The sequence below is a fragment of the Coffea arabica genome, chromosome 6e (assembly GCF_036785885.1).
Source record: "Coffea arabica cultivar ET-39 chromosome 6e, Coffea Arabica ET-39 HiFi, whole genome shotgun sequence".
Taxonomy (NCBI): domain Eukaryota; kingdom Viridiplantae; phylum Streptophyta; class Magnoliopsida; order Gentianales; family Rubiaceae; genus Coffea; species Coffea arabica.
The window spans coordinates 60280328-60298159 of NC_092321.1; the positions used below are offsets into that span (position 1 = coordinate 60280328).

Sequence of the window (17832 nt, forward strand, 5' to 3'; positions counted from 1 at the left end):
ATTGATTGAAACGAAAACTGGCCGGTTAGCTACCCAGTCTAAGGCATTTAATTATACTGGACAGCAATTGACCCATTCAAATGCGGCCAAAAATCAAGTATGACCAGTCAAAATCGGAAACAACTTTTATCTTTTTTTTTTCACGTCCTAGTATACTTTTCTCTTTTTAGTTTTTACTGTTTTTTAAAGTTTTCCTTAATTTCTCTTAACTTCTATTTGATGTGGAAACCATTTATAGTATTTATTTTTTGCCCTTTAGATAACTTGAGCAACTATAAATACTTGAGCAAATCAAATTGAGAAGCCGTACATTGAGAATATTGAACCAAATTTGAGCATTGGTAATTAAATAAAATTAAATTTTGATGTCATTTTGATGAGAACAATGAACCGAATTTCAAAATTTTGGGTTGAATTCTATCAAAGAATAAAATGTTTGGTTTATTTCAAACTTTATTTGATCTATCCTTATTCCAAGTTGACATAAAGAAGCATTTTTCCCACTGGTTTAAGGACCTAGCAAACCCTGAATGGAGACTTATCAACGATTTAAGTATTAAACCAGTCATAAACCAAAGTTAGGTTGGATTTTGTAATAACGCAATTAATTTAGGCATTTGACGATCCAAATTGCTCAATTTGAAATTGTAAGATTGAGATTGTGTACTTATTTGTACTAATCAATTTGTACTAGTTAATTATAACAACCGTCAAGTAGTGGTTGAGCCATGACCTATAACCAGTGGAGGCAACATTGTACACATAAAATGATGTCATTATTATGAAAAAGAAAATTTTGAATAAAGATTATGGTTTTACTATGAATTTTTTATAGTGTAAAAGTATTGAAATCATATCCTATACAAGTACTAATCAATTTTGTGGTTTAATAACTTCAAAACATTTATACCACAGGAAAGATATCAAAATAAATTGATTACTTACGAAGGTAATGTGACGAAAATGAGACCTGCTCATAATACGGGGGCAATGTTAGAAGCAAAGTATTTATCAAAATTGGAGGAGAAGAGGGAGCGCCCTCGGGGGCTTGGTTTGGTGGCTAGGATTGCTGAAGATGGGGCTTAGATCCTTGGTTCGAACCTTGCTACCAGCAAGTTGCAGAGAATGGGGGAATAGTCTACAGGGTCCATTCCCTGTGGGACACCCCAAAAAAAAAGGGGGAAAAAGGAGAAGAGGGAGCTAATATAAGTAGATAATAAAAATGTTCAAAAGTTTCAAGACTATTCTCTAAACTTTTAAAAGTTGAAGGGGAGGGGGGCAATTAGCCATGCTCAACATCATGTGGCTCCGCCGCCACCGCTGTCAAAGCACATTTTATGACGTTTAATTGTTGATTAAGGGTCTGTTTGGTTGGAAGTAAAATCCGTGGAAGTAATTTTCCATGAAAATCATTTCCCTTTCATTATTTTCAAGTGTTTGGTCAGTTTATTGAAAATATTTTCTTACTTCATTTTTCTGGTGTTTGTTTAACTTTTGAAATATTTTCACTTTTATCTCTATCTTTACTTTCTACACAATTATAACTACATACTTCTTCCCATGCAAAATAAGAAAATTTATCTCATTGTTTAACTTTAAAAAATCTTGGAGAAATGTATATATGAATAAAAAATATCTCCTTAAGCAATAAACAAATTGCTGGCCATTTAATGTCAAATATCAATCACATGCAATACTTATTGTGACATATATCTTGCACTCTCACTGCTGAAAGTTTCTCTAGAAAAGAATGTCCCTATTATACATAATTAATTACTAGTATAGGATGAGCAGGATGAGGTTTTTTTTTTTTATTTTGAATATACTAGGGGGAGGGTTGGGTTGGGTTGGGTGGTACGGGGGAGGGAATGTAAGGAAGAGGTCTTGGGTTCGAGTCCTCCTGTTTACACTAAAAAAAAAAAAAAACATACTACAAGATGTTTTCAATAAGTTTGGAACATACTACAGGCGGGATGCATGCATTTCGGAAAACAACTTCAGTAAGTTTGGAAGGGAAGTTGTTTTCCATAAAATGAGTGAAAATATTTTACATAGGAAAATGTTTTCAGTAACTTTTGTGCAACCAAACACGGGAAATTAGGAAAATATTTTCCTGAAAAATATTTTCACCCGAAACAAACGGACCGTAAATGGCCACCAACTTGGTGGTGCGATGAACCCTTGGTTTTCTTCGATGGAGTCTGTACTCACATCGAGTCCCCCTCCCCCTAGATTAAGTTAGATTAAATTATAGAAATTCTATCGTTGTGACAAAAAAAAAAAAAATGTTGATTAAATCATCTGGCCTAACCATTTGACGGTCCATTTTTTTGTGTATGGTTCTAAACCAACAAAACCGATTCAACCGACTATCAAAAACCAGGCGCCGGTTCTTGTAACCAGTAACTAGTATTCAATCTTAAGTTGACTTTCATGTTAATTTATATCTATGGAGAAGCAGCCTGCACTAATCCCGGTTTCCCCAAAAGGCATCAGTACTATTTTGTGATGATAGATGCAGAAGGGAGAAAGGCCGGCAAAAGAGAAGATAAAATGTCAAAAGACGGTGGCTGCCACCACCTGTGCCACCACCTCCTGTATCAGAATCAAGTTGTCATTTGGTTGATACTATTAGTGGTTGCTGCCGATCTATCCCTCGTCCTATATCGCTCAGCTTTCAGTAACAATCCTTCATCCCAGCACTTCACTTTTGGACAAGAAAATGATTCCTCCTCCTCAAGTCAAGATGGTGATTCCAAAGTAGAAGGAGACTTATCCTTCCAGAAGTCAACCAGCCCTGGTAATCATCTTTTTTGTAAAAGTAGATTTCGTTTTTTCAGAATCAAATTTTTTCCTCTCCAACTCATGATCAGTCAACTGCAGAAGGTGATACATCTGCTCCATCTTTAAGCTCTAGTGCTCAGTCAAGCAATGGAAATCGATCTTCTCCAACTGAGTCTGTGCAAGGGAACTTATCTCCCCAGGTAAGTTCTTTACAAAGATTTAAACAATCTCTGGAACCTATCCCAAAAAAAGGAAAAAAAAAATGTAGGAATGGTTAGAGGATTTGTCTAGCAATTGTGCGTCATTATCATGGGCAAGAAATGTTACGAAATCTGAATTATTCTAAATATATGGTGGGGGAAGGAAAATTCTATGGGTGGAATTCTCTATTGCAATATTTTAGCACGAATGGATAATTGTCAAAAAGAGTGTGCTCCCTGAGATAGAATTTCCTGGCTGGAAATAGTGTAACTTCCACAGATCATCACCTAATCAGTGGAAGTTTCAAAGTTGTCTCGGTTTAGTTTAGTCTAAAAAAATTGACTAATAGTAAATTCAATTTTCTTCGTTATTCCTTCTTTTCGTCTTGCATTTTTATTTTATATTATTTTGTTTTTAGAAATTTGGGTAAATTATATTTTATCCCCCTGTGGTTTAGTGTTTTTTACATAACTCTCCTATGGTTTCAAAGGTTATACATAACCCCCTCATGATTTGGATTAAAGTATCAAAGTAACGGAAATAGTCATTCGTAACGGAACTTCTAAAAATATTGAAATTATCCTTATAAATACATGACACACTAATCCCGTATGATTTTTATGTTTTACTAGATAACCCCCTTATGATTTAATACTTTACCATATAACCCCCTTATGGTTTTCAAAATATACACATAAACTCCCTTGGTTAATAAATAAGTTTCAACTTTACATTAGGATATTTTTAACATTTTAGGTAACTCCGTTACGAATGATGATTTTCGTCATTTTGACACTTTAATCCAAATCATGAGGGGGTTATGTATAGTTTTTGAAACTATAAGGGAATTATGTAAAAAATACTAAATTACAGGGGGTAAAGTGGAATTTGCCCTAGAAATTTGCTTAGAAATTGTGTGTAACTCGTTCCTTCATTTTCAATCAGCATGTCAGGAATGAATTAGAGATTGTAGGAATCTACAATCAAGTATTGAGTGTCACAAATTTTGCCAAAGCTACGTTGATTTTCAAGTTCCAACCTGAGACTAGATCAAGTTGCCAGTTGGCATTTGAAAGCCCGCGGGGCCGGCCGCGGATGGAGGCAAAAGGAAAAGAAAAAAAAAAAACAAGAAGATAGAAAGGGACGAGACCTATGTAACTTGTATATATGTTGCGATAGTTGAAAGTGTCCTCCAGGTGCCACGCTGGAGATAAATAAATTTAAGTTGGCTTAAAAAATAGGTATATCTAGTTAAGATATACTTCCGGTGCAAGATTTTTGAAAAGGTGAAATATTAGCGAATTAAAAAAAAAGCATATAAATGCAAGGAAAAGTATTAATGATTAGTGACTACTATATAGATTGGATGGAATTTAAATATATTAAAGAGTACTCAATGAACTCTTGTTAGAAAAATCATTAAAAAATTAGAGTTCCAAAACCCACTGGCAAATGATTTCAGGGAGAAAGGTGAATAAAGTCATTCAGGAACTTCAATTATCATGGTCAATGTAATAAACTACAAATGTTTAATTTCATTTTGTATCCTTCCATTATATTTTGATTTTCACTTTGGTCCTTAAACTTTAAATTAGGATCCTTACTTTAATCTCTGAATTGTATATTTGTACACTTTAGTCTCTAAATTATACCATAATTCTCAATTTGGTCCCTAACCTCCTTTCTACCATCTAATTTTGGAATTTTATCAGGTTATTATGTCATCGTTTTTTCTGCTCATTTGAGTAGTTTTCCGTTAGTTTGGGGATTTCTTTAACAATTGTCCTTGACCGGGACGATTTTTATAGTTTAGAGATGAAAATATCGTAATTTATAGTTTAAGGACCAAAATGAAAATTAAGCTATAGTTGAGGTGTACAAAATGAAATTAACCCAATCACACCACAAATGTCTTTAATTGCCAAATCTGATTATCACGTCGAGTAAGGAAAACTGGAAAATGTAGTCAAAGATTTGTGCCTTTCCTCCGTAATCGTGCTTGCTTTGTCCTAGTGGTCCTAAATGATGATGTGATTTTTTTTCCTGCATTATTACTTTCGTTTTCAAATTGACAAATGAGAGAGCAGTTTAGCGCCCAGCCATCCATACGTGTGGTGTTTATCTATATCATTAAAGATGTATATATCCAAGAAAGCAGTATGATGCCGGGATATGATGAACAAAATTGACTTTTATATGATGGTATTAACTATAGAAGTCCATACTATGCTGACTAATGGACAAATATATTACTTAAGACTTCGAGAGAGGGATCGGTTGCGTGATATGGGAGAAGAAATACAAGTGAGATGCCTCGAGTGTGAGACCTCCCACTTACATTAAAAATGATAATAATAAGGACAAATTACATATTATCCCTCTGTAGTTTCATTTATTATCACATGACCCTCCTAATGTTTTAAAATGTGTACTTCACCCCCTATGATTTTTTGTGAAGTAGAAACTTGATGGAAAATAACCTATGTAATGTCATTAGTTGAAATATGAATATACCCTTATTTAAATGCTAAATCAATCGACAACGTAACCCTCTTGTATAAAAGCATAAGGAGATTACGTAGATAAATACAAAACTACATAAGGATAAAGTGGATATCTATATAGATCAGAAGGGGATCACTTAGATATTAAGATGTTATATCACACACGCTCTTAAAGTGTGTTTGTTATAAATATCATAACTGATTGTGCATTTCGTGTATTTTTCACTTTACACAAAATCACGAGGGGACTGTGTGGCTCTTTTAAAATTCTAGGGGGTCATATGGCATTATGTAAAACTGCAAGGGGGTAATAATTAATTTACCCTAATAATAATGATGCTTAGACTTCAGATTAGAAGACAAATGGTGCTCGTGGAAATATCTGAAGAAAGGAGATTCCTATATGCAAGCTACACCAGAAAATTTTATTCATCTTCCAGGAACCAATTCTTAAAATTTAAATGTTATGTTTTAGAAAATTGTTTCTTTTGTGTGCTTTTCTAACTCTTTCCCAAAAACAGGTCTGCATGGTTAGCTAGCTAGAGTATATATGCAGTTAGTTTTAATAGTTGCAATCTGTATAGGAGCTTTTTTTTTTTTCTTTTTGAAAACAAAATTTTTATTAAAAGAGAGACAAAGAGCAAATTGTAATCTCCAGCTCCATGTACTGTAGAAGAAATTCATACTGTTAGTTTATTGGTTCCACAAGTGATGTATATTTAGAAAAAAAAAATAAATAAATGATTTTTATTTCTAATTTCGTAAGTGATTCCTATATGGAAAACTAGAATTGGATAGCAAAGTTTCTAATTTCAGATTATTTATGTCTTTTCTTTTCTATAATGCAACCTTATACGATACTCCATACAAGATATTATCGTGGATCTGAAAGTCAAGATGTATCTGTTCGTGCAAAATATTCTATTTTTATATCCTTTTGCAAATAAATAATATCCAAGACTTCCAATTTTAATTTTCATATCCAAGACTTTGAACCTCTAATTCCACTCCATGAATTTAAGTTTTTTCTCTTGCTGTCTAATCAATGAAGGTTAACCAAGAAAATGAAGAAACCAAGTTGGAGAGAGTATTATCTAAGGCAGCCTCGGCAGACAAAACTATCATTTTTACAACAATAAATGAAGCATGGATAACTCCAGGTTCATTGTTTGATCTCTTTCTTGAGGGATTTAATATTGGCAATCAAACACAATATCTTCTGAATCATTTGGTAATTGTGGCCATGGACCAAAAGGCATACTCTCATTGCTTGGGGGTACACCACCATTGTTATGCACTTATTACAGAAGGGGTAGACTTTTCTGGTAGGGCAAATTATATGAGCCCACAATACATGAAGATGATGTGGAGAAGACTTGATTTCATGCGTACCATTCTTGAGCTAGGATACAGTTTCATTTTCACGGTAATCTTTTTGTTCATAATTTTGTCATTTACTATCCACTAAATTGTCTTTTAGATTGTTTAAGCAGCTCAAAATATGCCTATGAAGCTTTGATCTAGCAAGGAAAATAACCAACATTAAGCTTTTAAAATTAAGAAATCCTAGATTAAAGTTGTATGTTCCATTTTTCAGTTTCACCACCCTACGTAGGTTATTGTACTTCCCCCTAGCCATTATAGGAAAAGAGAAAAAGGAGGCTGAAAAAGAGGACAAGAAGTGCAACTTCACTAAGAATATGCGTTACAGCTCATTAGTCATTGCTTAACGTCACATCTTATACTTTGCGTTCTTTGCATTGGACGTGTAATAAACATAATCCTATAGTAATACTGAAAATTAAAGTTATTAAACATAAGTTTGATGAACATCTAATCAAATGCATCTTTAGAAGGAAATATATATAATTTAGTAAATAATCTTAAGTCTATTGGCATGAAAGTCTTTAGGGTATTTTCAAATAGGCGTCCAGTTGGTACTGGTCAAAATACTTCATCTATATCCAATTTATCATTTAAATGCACACAATCACTATTTCGACTTTCATTTCGATACTTTTTTTTATTTTAATTTCACTTTTTTAAACAAAAAAGAAAAAATTGAGACCCCTCTTAGTCATGGTTGATTCAACATCCATTAGACAAACCCTTTTATTATTATAGTTTGTTGTGATTTGTGATTTACGAGTAGAAAGGAAAAGGCTTGTCAAACTGAAGTTTGCTTTCCCCTTGATCTATAAGCTTTGTTTCTTACTCGATCATTTAAATTATTTGGTGAAATCATCCAATCACTTATATGTAGGACATAAAGGAATAATTTTAAATTCTAATAATGATACTTTTGCTAGGTAATTGGTTTATCACACACTTTGATTATTTTAGCACACTTTGATTTAAGTGCTTCAACTACAACATTGATCTTATTTTTCTTGCCATTGCATCATTTGCAATAACTTTCTCTTTTCCATGAAATTTGCAGAACAAACACCAAAGGTTAATATTATTGGCAAATTTTCTGCCTGACTAGCAACTAGTATTTCTGCAAAACATCTCGCTTCCATAAGGAAGCGTGCAAATTTTTGAAGGGCTATAAGAGATTATCAGTATGAAATGTATTTCCACTAGGTCTAGTTTTCTTTTGCGTAAACGATTCTTGAAGAATAACATATCTACTAAGCATATATGGCATGAGAAATTTAACGTGTAAATTTGAATTAAAGCTTAGAGCTTATGACTGTAATTGGAAATGTGGAGCTAACATGCACTTTGATGGATTTTCATTTGAATTGGAGTTTAGATCAGCTATATATAGGATATTCTACACAAACATTACTTATTTCACGGACTAAAATGTTCATTTATTTCTCAAGAGCAATGAAACAATGTTTCCCCACAACTTATTTATCTTTTTTTTTTTGGTTGTTGTTTGCTTTCAGGACACTGATATAATTTGGTTTAGAGATCCATTTCCACATTTTTATGAGGATGCAGATTTTCAAATTGCTAGCGATCAATATGAATTCACCTCTACTGATATGCGTAACCGACCAAACGCAGGTTTCATGTATGTGAGGTCAAATAGCATAACTCTCCAGTTTTACAAGTTTTGGTGCGGGTCCAAGAAAACTTATCCTGGTAAGAATGAGCAAGATGTTCTTAATATTATCAAATTTGATCCATTCATCAAGAGGATTGGATTAAAGATCAGATTCTTGGATACAGCTTACTTTAGTGGATTTTGTCAGCCAAGTAAGGATCTGAATGTGCTTTGCACAATGCATGCAAATTGTTGTGTTGATGTACATAAAAAAATTCATGACCTTCGGTTGGTGATTGATGACTGGAAAAAGTACATGGCATTGCCAAGCAACAGAAAGAAACGATACTCTTGGACACAGAGAAAATATTGTGTATAAATTGTATTTTTGTTGCGGTGACTTTCCATTTGTAATTTGGAAACAGATAGTGAAAATTATTCTATCAAAAGTTTTCCGTAGTTATTTTCATTTTTCTTGTGGTAGGATAGTGACAAAAAAAAAAAGTTAAAAAACTTGAATTTGAATAGAGAATGTTATTATCACCTCATTATTTTTTTAACTGATTATAGATTTTGACTTTAGATAATCAATTTTTTTAATATTCTCATTTGCTTTTGTTTTTGGATTATAGATTTTTTTTAAAACAACAAAAAGATTAAATCTAAAATCTATAAAAGAGTAGTTTTTGTGATTATTCTCTATATTATCTTTTCATAACCAACTTTTGCACAATCTTATATCAAACAAGAACAAACCCTAAGAACTTGTTTAAAAAATAAAGGATGTAAAGGCCCTAAAAACCAGAAAACTAAAGTGGGCGGAAATATTGAAGTCACTCTTCTCCAAAGATTTATACATATTAAGTACTATTTACTCTTATTAACGATAAAAATGCATCACTAGTCATCAAACTATTTCAAAATCTCATTTGGTCCATTTCTACTATTCTTCATGATAATTAATCCATTAAACCCTTAAAAGTGATCAAGACCATCCGTCTATTTTCTTGGTTAAAAGAGACATAATTCATGACAAGTGTGGTGGACACCATGTTTCCAGAGGTATTTTCATCACATTGTAGGGGGGAAAATTATAGTATGCTAAATGAAACTTAGAAAAAAATGTTTAGTGACCTTCGATGTAAATTTCTAGAAAATACTTTCAAAACCAAGCAATTATTAAAAAAACAAGTTTCTTAGGAAAAGTTATAACACTAATGATCCTTACGTTCCTAAATATTTTGGAAAAATAATAGAAATACTTTCGGAAGAAAGTAACTTGGTTTGTATTTCAAGGAAATTAAATAGAGAAAGAGAGAACTACAAGAAAGAGTAACTGCAAAACATTTAACTACATTGGCAAATATGTAAAAACGTAAAAAATGGTATTTCCTAAAAAAAATTCAGTATTTCTTTTTTCAAAAAGATCATTTTTTTCTTTAATCGTTTCCAAATACAATATTTTCTTAAAGCTTTTCTTGTAATTCTTTTTTATATTTTTTCTTTTTGTTATAGATTTTTTAAAATTGTAAGTACGTTTATTTTCTTGTGATAATACTTCTATTATTTTTTTCAAAAGATTTAGAAAGGCAGGAACCATTTATGTAATGAATTTTTCTAAAACAAAATCTTTCTTTTCTAATTTTTCTTTAGTTTTAAAAACTTAAAAAATATACCAATGGTCACTAAACTTATCTGACAAAAAATTTATTTAATCCATTTACGTGATTTTTTTGTTTATGAAGTGATTAAAATACACTCGCAAATATAGTTTGCGGTTCATGTGCCTCGACCTCTGTCTCTTTCAACTAAGCAATAGACGGAATGATGATCCAATTGATTACTTTTAGGAGTATAACAAATCAATTGACACAAAGAATAAATGCGTATGAGTAATAGCTAAATAAAAAGGCAAAAACTAAAACAAAAAATCAATTAACAAAAAAAAAGAATTTGAGTAATAGATAAAATAAAAAAAATAAATACGTGGACCACAAGTTTACTTTCACTACATTTCCGAAGGAAATAAACAACTCCATGCCTTTTCCTGTATGACATCTTGATTGTTTATATACTAATGTATGTAATTAGCTTTAAATTAATCAGTTCCCTTGTGTTTTTTTTTTTATTCACGTGATTCTCCAACTCTTATATCATTTTAGCCGTAATTAATTCCTCTCAGTATAGCTAATTAAAAGTAGTGAAAATTAAGAATAGTAGCTAATTATAATTAAAGACTAAGACCAGCAAAAAGAGTAGGAAAGTAAAGGAAAATTAATTATGTTTTCATCTACGTACACGTATTTGGTTAGTAGGAAAGTTCGAAACCTTTTTCTTGCATTTTGCTACACTTTCCTCACCTCTTGTCCTGCAAAATTTTGCGGATATTTAAAGAAAAATAGTTAGTCAGACACAATATTTTCATTAACTGTCACTAACTACTATCAAGCTTTTGTTTGCTTTCGAAATTTTTTCTTGATAACACTTTTCAATTCCTAAATTTTTTCTGTCTTTATTCGAACAGATCCACATAAAAATAAAAAAGAGAAAATAAACCATTTTCTTTGGGAATATATACTAAGCAAACCAAAATGCTCCACCGTGCATCTTTGAAACTTCAATATGAAAGGCTGATTCTTGGCTTGTAAATATATCTTAATCTCCACCGTGCAATAGTCTCTACCTTTCAAACTCAATGAGGTAATCCTTCCACTATTGGCGTGCGAAATCAACTTGCATTTCATTCCGAAAATGCCACTTATCTCCTGCGCCAACTTGCTCGAGTCAACATCAACACGCAATGACCGACAAGTAATCCTTGGTTCATGCAAGTGGCATTAACTCAATTAAATGACAAAGTAGATGATTAAGATAATTTGTACTTGATTTTTTTTTTCTGTTTGTCCTTGATTTGGTTAGCTTTGATGATCGATCCAATAAGATGCATTAAAAAACAAGCCGATCGAGCTTTGACGATCGATGCAATAAGATGCGTAAAAAAAAAAAATTTTTTTGAGCATGCGCCGGTCTTATGGATATGGTTGAGATCTTAATAATTAGAGGTTCTGAATTCAAATCTTTCGCCTCCTCTTCGCTTCTCAAGTCCCACCGTTCCTATAGAAAATAAAATAAAAGAAAAAAAAGCATAGAAAAGAATTTGTAATGACTAGACTGACTTTATTCTGATTATAATTTTCTGTGGTATCCTTTATAAGCCTAAGTTGTTGGGTTAATTTCCAGCGAAATAAACAATGAGTCCGTCTATATTTAATTATTTTTCATAGTGGGCTAAATACTGATCAAAAAATCCTGACGGGGCCAAATTGCAATATATCGCCAATGGCAATAGGGTCTAGGGCAGTGAAGCCTTTCAATTATTAACTCCTTTATATATGAACCCCGACAAATATGCATAAATCAATCATCATCTGAGAACAGGACTTCACCTAGGTCGTCATAGGACAAGGCCCTCCTCTAATGCTGCATTAATACAACCCAAGTCTATTTTAACCCTACGTAAAGGAAAAATTTTATCAGAAGGATATGGAATTACATCAGCAAATAATCACCATACCATTGCTTGAGAAGTTGATGTGATTTATGATTTCAGTTATCTTACCAAGGTTTATCTCCATCATGTCGGCCAGTAATTGTGAGGCAAAATTATTTGGTCCCCGTGAGGTCCCAAAAAGTTAAGGTATTGATGTGAAACAATGACGTAACACTATCAATATAAAGGATACCAGTTGAACAAATAAAAACAAAAGGTTTCTCGACCATAAAAAATGAGTTGGTAGTCCAATCAATCCAGCTAGATATCTCATAATAGAAGCAGCAATAATGAGTGGCAAATTATGAGTCCTTATTCCTTTGCCAAATTCTAACAAGATTGATCTTCGGATTTGACGGCTAAAAACTATTGATTCTTTCGAACTTTTGTTTTCACATCCATCACAAATTTGGTCCAGATTTTTCTGTGTGTCTAATGCATTTTCCAATGTCTTCTTAACTTTCTTGATCTCTTGTTTAAAATCATGTGAAGCTTTCCCATTCATTAAACATCTAATCTTCTCAGCAACCTCTTCACGTGTAACCGATTTTTTGTCGTGTAAATTAACCCCAACTTTCCAATCATCCACCACTAATGTTCCGATTTGTGAATTGATCGGGCAACAATGGATAACAAATCATTGAAACATTAGGACATATATAAGCTCCCCACGGTGTGTTAAGAAGAACCCTCCAATTGCTGGAGCCGAAAGCACAGCAACTTGGGAGCACCACGGCATGATTATGCCACGACATTTTATTAAGTAGTCATATCCGGCTGGTAAATAACTTGTCCCCTCTGAGCTTACAATATATATCAAGCTGAAGAACCCAAACAAAATTCACCTCACTTGAAACCAAACCATGAGCTATCTCCACAATGTCATGTTCAGTAGTAAGAGCAAAGCTACCAAAGGAAACAAACAATCTCATGCTAGTAGTAAATCTAATCCACCTGATATTCATGAACTCTCCCCTGTTCTTCATGATTGCAGGGTACTGTCGACTACATTCCGCAAGGCATGTTTCTACCATAATGGGGAGGAAGCACTGATATTCAATTCCTAATTTTTGATCATTGTCCTGTTTTTGTTCTCCCATTACTTTTGGATGATCTAAGAGGTGTTACGACACCAAGAATGACTGTATTAAACTAATCTCATGTTGTAGACTGCTTTATTTTCCTTGAATGTATCTTCAATTACCAAAAAGAAAAAACAAACAAACAAAACCGAGCCTTCAGGTTTTGTATCAAGCCATGGGCCACAATTCAACTCGGACCACCTGCTCGTGGGAACCGAACTTTTGGTCAAACCAGAGGGCAAAATTGGTCCGATGGATGGAAAGGTTGCTTTTATTGAAGAGCCGACATTGTTTGTGGTTCGAGTTAATGTGTAGTGTTGAAAATTTACAAAAAAAAAATCTGCCTTTCTTACATTCTTGAATGCTCTGGCTATTATGAGAAAGAAGCCATTGCAATTGGAGTTCCAGGCAATCTAGTCTAATTGTTGTACTTTTTACATTATGTAATGTGAACTACATTATATTATTGTGCTCGTGAAAAAGTGATATATCTATTTTGTATATAAAAAGAAAGAAAGCTTACTGTAACAACCCCTCTTTTTGCCTTATGTATAATCTCTTCTTTTGACAAGTGACAATTTCTATTTTAAATTGAATTTTTGCTCCTCTATTTTGTTTTTGGTTAGTCAAAAATCATAAACATCTCTTTCTGCCTTTGTCTTTAATCCTTATCTCCCTCTTTTTTCTTCATCTTTCTTTTTACCCCTTCAAATTTTTTCTTTATAGTTAATTATACTAAGATTATTTTCTTACTATTTTTTTAAAGTAATTATTGTTGACTATGAAGAGATTACACAACAATTAACTGATTTGTAATGTCACTTCTTCCTCCATCAATTTTAACTATTTAATCCAGTATTTTGCTTTTTCCCTTCTTCTTTTCCGTCATCTTAATTTTTCTTTGCCTTTCCTCCTTCCACTCAGTCGATGCATCTTTTCCTTTTTCCTCTATAATTAACTGAATGTATTTTTTTTTTTGCACGAGAATGGATATTTCTTTTGTTCTTTTGTTCAAAAATCATGATTCATGACCATCTCTTTCTTTTAGAAGAAATGTAGACAATAAATTTTTTACTTCCACTACTCCTACAATCTGGTATGTTCCATTTTCTTTTTATTCCTATTTTTCTCCCTTTTCACACTACCAAATATGAACTTAGGTTTTTATTCATTAACTATATTTTATTTATCCTTTATCCTTTTCCTTTTTTCCCCTCTTTATCTTGTTACCATGGTGTATTTATTTATTTTGGTTTGATTTCCTTTGACAAGTGTCGAGCCTGTGCAATAATAATTATCTACTCAAGAAAAATACAAATTTTTGTATATAGTGGTAAGCATGATCGAATCCACAGAAATTGGCGGTAATTCGTTTCTTCTAGAGTCGTGAACAGGGGGAATTTTAGAAAATATAAAAATAACTAATTAACTAACAAATAAAACAACTAACGGAAATAAATAGGAATTAATCAACAGTTGATACAACTCTAGCTAAAGGTGCAACTTTTCAAACACGGTTCATTTAACTGATCATCGATGCAAAGATAATTCAATTACTCATTAATAGATTGGTTATAGCCATCAACAAATTCTGACAACCAACTTTTTCTTACTTTATCGATAACCAAAGTACAACCGTTGACTATTTTTCTAACTAAGAAACAACCCTAGGTACGACCGTAGGATTTAATTCCTCGATTGCATTAAGAATTATAAAAACCCAACTCTAACCAACAAATACGCTACGAGAGTTTATTTAAATTTGATCATACATTTCCCTAACATGGGACCAATCACGCTAGTCGCCACTAGTATTAATCGATCAAACAATTACGGATTCAATCAATTAATCTGTCAATATATTATTAGGTTAATTCAAATATCGGACCCGTGATATTCAAATAACACAACAATCGTAAGAAGTTAAACCAGAAAACATACTAATACTAATGAGTAAAAGAAATAAGTAAAATAATTCTATCTCACAGATGTTTGAGACCGAGCCTTCAAATTGACCTTCGACTAGAAAAGGAAATTAGATCTTCATTGTTGAGAAAATTTCTAATGCAATGTTATGAAAGAAAGCCCAAGACATGTGGCCAAAAATTGAAGATAAAAACCTAATCTAAGTGACTAGTCCCTAACTAGTCACTTGCAATTCTACTTATTGCCGAAATATGAATCTAACGGGAATTCGGCCTTCTTTTTCTCCCCAATTTCCTACTTTGTATATCCTACTACTAATGAAATGTCTTTTTTTAATAAAAGAAAGAAACTGCAAAATATAATGTCTCACATTTCCTAATTAATTCCTACCACTAAGAAAATGATTTCTGAATTTTTCACCAAAGGCTCTTCAGTATTTGGCTGGAATTAGGAAACTTCTGCATGTAAATCCCTATTCGTCTAGGGTTGATTGCAATTGTTGGGAAATTACCCCCCTTTTTAGCACATTTCACTCCAACACCCTATAATTAACACAAAACACCAAATATAAGTAGAATCTGATAATTAAAACAATACTTGGTAAGAATAAAAGGGAAAATTAATCATAAATTTAATAACAATTTGCACCCTATCAATTTCCCCCACACCTAGACCATACTTGTCCTCAAGTATGAGAAACGAACAAATCAAGCGATCAAATTCAAACAATGGCTATCATTCAAATCATTTATTGTAAAGACACAATTAAATACATGTCAAGTATTAGTGGCTAAATCCCAAAAAAATCTCTCCGGTTAACTTGTAAACTCAAGGATTCTTCCAATTTCTGACTAACTAATCTAAGGATATAAAATATTCAACCAGAATTTATTAGCAAACAGTTTGACTATTAAGCAAAATCTCAACATTAAATCCATGGATCAGCAGGCTAACATAATCAACTGCATACTTGCACATTTTTCATTTTTTTCCTTTTTTTTAAAATATCCCCATACTTGAGCTCTCATTTTTTTTCTTTTTTTTTGGGAAAAAAACTTAGTTCTTAGCCATTCAAACTTTTTGACGCGAACTCCGACATCTACTAAATGAAGAAGTCCGGTTACTCAACTCTTATCGCTTAATGACCACATACTCATAACTATCGCTATTTTTTTACATGAAAATCAATATTTTTGGTGAAAATCTCCAATTATTAGGCAACGATAACCAGCAGAGTATAGCCAAATATGATTCACAGATTAGAAACAAGATAAAATTAAAGATCACAAACCTACTTCATTTCCCAAACATGAAAAACTAAGATTAATAGTTAAAACCAATTTACATGAAAAAAATGTTAGACAAATATTTACAATACCTAGAAAAGTTAACCAAAAATTGAAAAAGTCATAAAATTTCAAATATTCACCAGAAAAACACCTTTAGACTTAACTATGTCATACTTGACCCATTAGCATATAAAACCTTAACAATAGTCAAATTTGAGAATTCAGCCATCGTTGATTAGGAATAACCACAAAAATATGCAAGGAGTGGCAAAAATTGGATAAAATTCAACAAAGTGGAACAAAAATTCTAACAAAAATGCCTACACTTGCACTTTTCTAATATACTATCATATACTACTCCCCCACATCTAAATCTTACATTATCCCTAATGTAAGCAATAAAAAAAATAAAAGTAGAGAAAGGGAGCAACGAAGCTGCCCTGATCATCAGGGGGTTGTGGCACAGCTATAGGTGAGAGGCAAAAGACGTGAAGCTTAACGTTGGCCAACCAACCATCCATTTGATGAACTTGTCCATGCAGGTGAGAAATCTTCTTTAGTGGTGCATTAATTCGGCCAACAAATTTTAGGGGCTATGATTGCCGATGGTGACGCAAATTGGAGGAAGATGAAATTAGTCCAATAGCAACGGTGACCTTCCTTGGGGCGCAATAGTCGATGGTGAAGAAAGACGGACAGCTGTTGCAAAGAAAATGGAAAGGGAAGAAAGATAGAAAGAAAGAAGAGAGGGACAAAAAAGAAGACAGAAAGAAAGGAAAGAGAAAAGAAAAAAGAAAAGGAAAAAAAGAAGGAAAGAAGAAGAGAAAAAAAATCTTTTTGTCTTTTTTTTTTACTTTCCCCTTGTTAGAACAAGACGCGGGCACGTCTTGTTGGTTGAAACTCTTCTAATAATGAAATTGACTAATTACTGCCCTCTAAGCACGAGCGTGTCTTGTTGCCTTGTCGGCCTTCAAACTCGAAACATAAGCTCTCCAAACAAGTAGGCGTGGGCACGGCATGTTGATGTAAATGCTTCTAATAGTGGAGTGGATTATTAGCGCATTACCACGTGCCCTCATGGTGTGGGCACATCCTATCAGGAGGAAGTTTTCTGACCATTAAAACATCGCAACTGAAAATTAAACACACCAATTATGAAAAATCTAAGATAAATCTAATGAAACTAATAATAAAAATAAACTAAAAATTGAATTTGGTTGTCTCCCAATAAGCGCCTTTCTTTAATATCTTTGGCTAGACGTTGCTATGCTTGTTCACGGAAGATAAAATGTTGTAATTCGTTTCAATGTTTCATCCTCTATGTAATCCTGATAACCCTCATAAATAAAGTAATCCATGAATACACGAGTTACAGTCTTCCATAGATTAGTAGATGGCACCAAACGGTTAAATAGTGACTTTACTTCTTTATTAACTCCTCCATCACGAGCACTTACCGATTCATGATTTTTGGCCATCACAACTCCTAACTTATTCC

At 32.8% G+C, this 17832-nt stretch overlaps 1 protein-coding gene and 1 pseudogene across 4 annotated transcripts; one reads left to right on the forward strand and one right to left on the reverse strand.

The window, feature by feature from the left end:
- Window positions 1-2428: 2428 nt before the first annotated feature.
- Window positions 2429-8956, forward strand: LOC113697275 (uncharacterized protein At4g15970). 4 transcript variants are annotated; one of them, XM_072055908.1, is made up of 4 exons: window positions 2429-2800; window positions 2887-2984; window positions 6541-6915; window positions 8387-8956. In XM_072055908.1, exons 1-4 carry the CDS (start codon window positions 2434-2436, stop codon window positions 8864-8866), a joined length of 1320 nt encoding a protein of 439 aa, XP_071912009.1. In that variant the 5' UTR covers window positions 2429-2433; the 3' UTR covers window positions 8867-8956. The 4 variants fall into 4 exon arrangements, with proteins under 4 accessions (XP_071912009.1, XP_071912010.1, XP_071912008.1 ...); XM_072055909.1 differs by having other exon boundaries at window positions 2430-2800; window positions 2884-2984; window positions 6541-6649; window positions 8508-8956; XM_072055907.1 differs by having other exon boundaries at window positions 2433-2800; window positions 2884-2984.
- A 3223-nt stretch (window positions 8957-12179) lies between these two features.
- Window positions 12180-16563, reverse strand: LOC113696933 (UDP-glycosyltransferase 86A1-like; annotated as a pseudogene).
- Between the last annotated feature and the right edge of the window lie 1269 nt (window positions 16564-17832).

What these genes read in the sequence shown, in the direction of transcription:
- LOC113697275 (XM_072055907.1), top strand. Translation starts at nt 2,434, where the DNA reads ATGTTAATTTATATCTATGGAGAAGCAGCCTGCACTAATCCCGGTTTC. An exon ending in CCAGAAGTCAACCAGCCCTG is followed by an intron (nt 2,801 to 2,883) that starts GTAATCATCTTT and finishes AGTCAACTGCAG; the next exon opens with AAGGTGATACATCTGCTCCA. An exon ending in GATACAGTTTCATTTTCACG is followed by an intron (nt 6,916 to 8,386) that starts GTAATCTTTTTG and finishes GTTTGCTTTCAG; the next exon opens with GACACTGATATAATTTGGTT.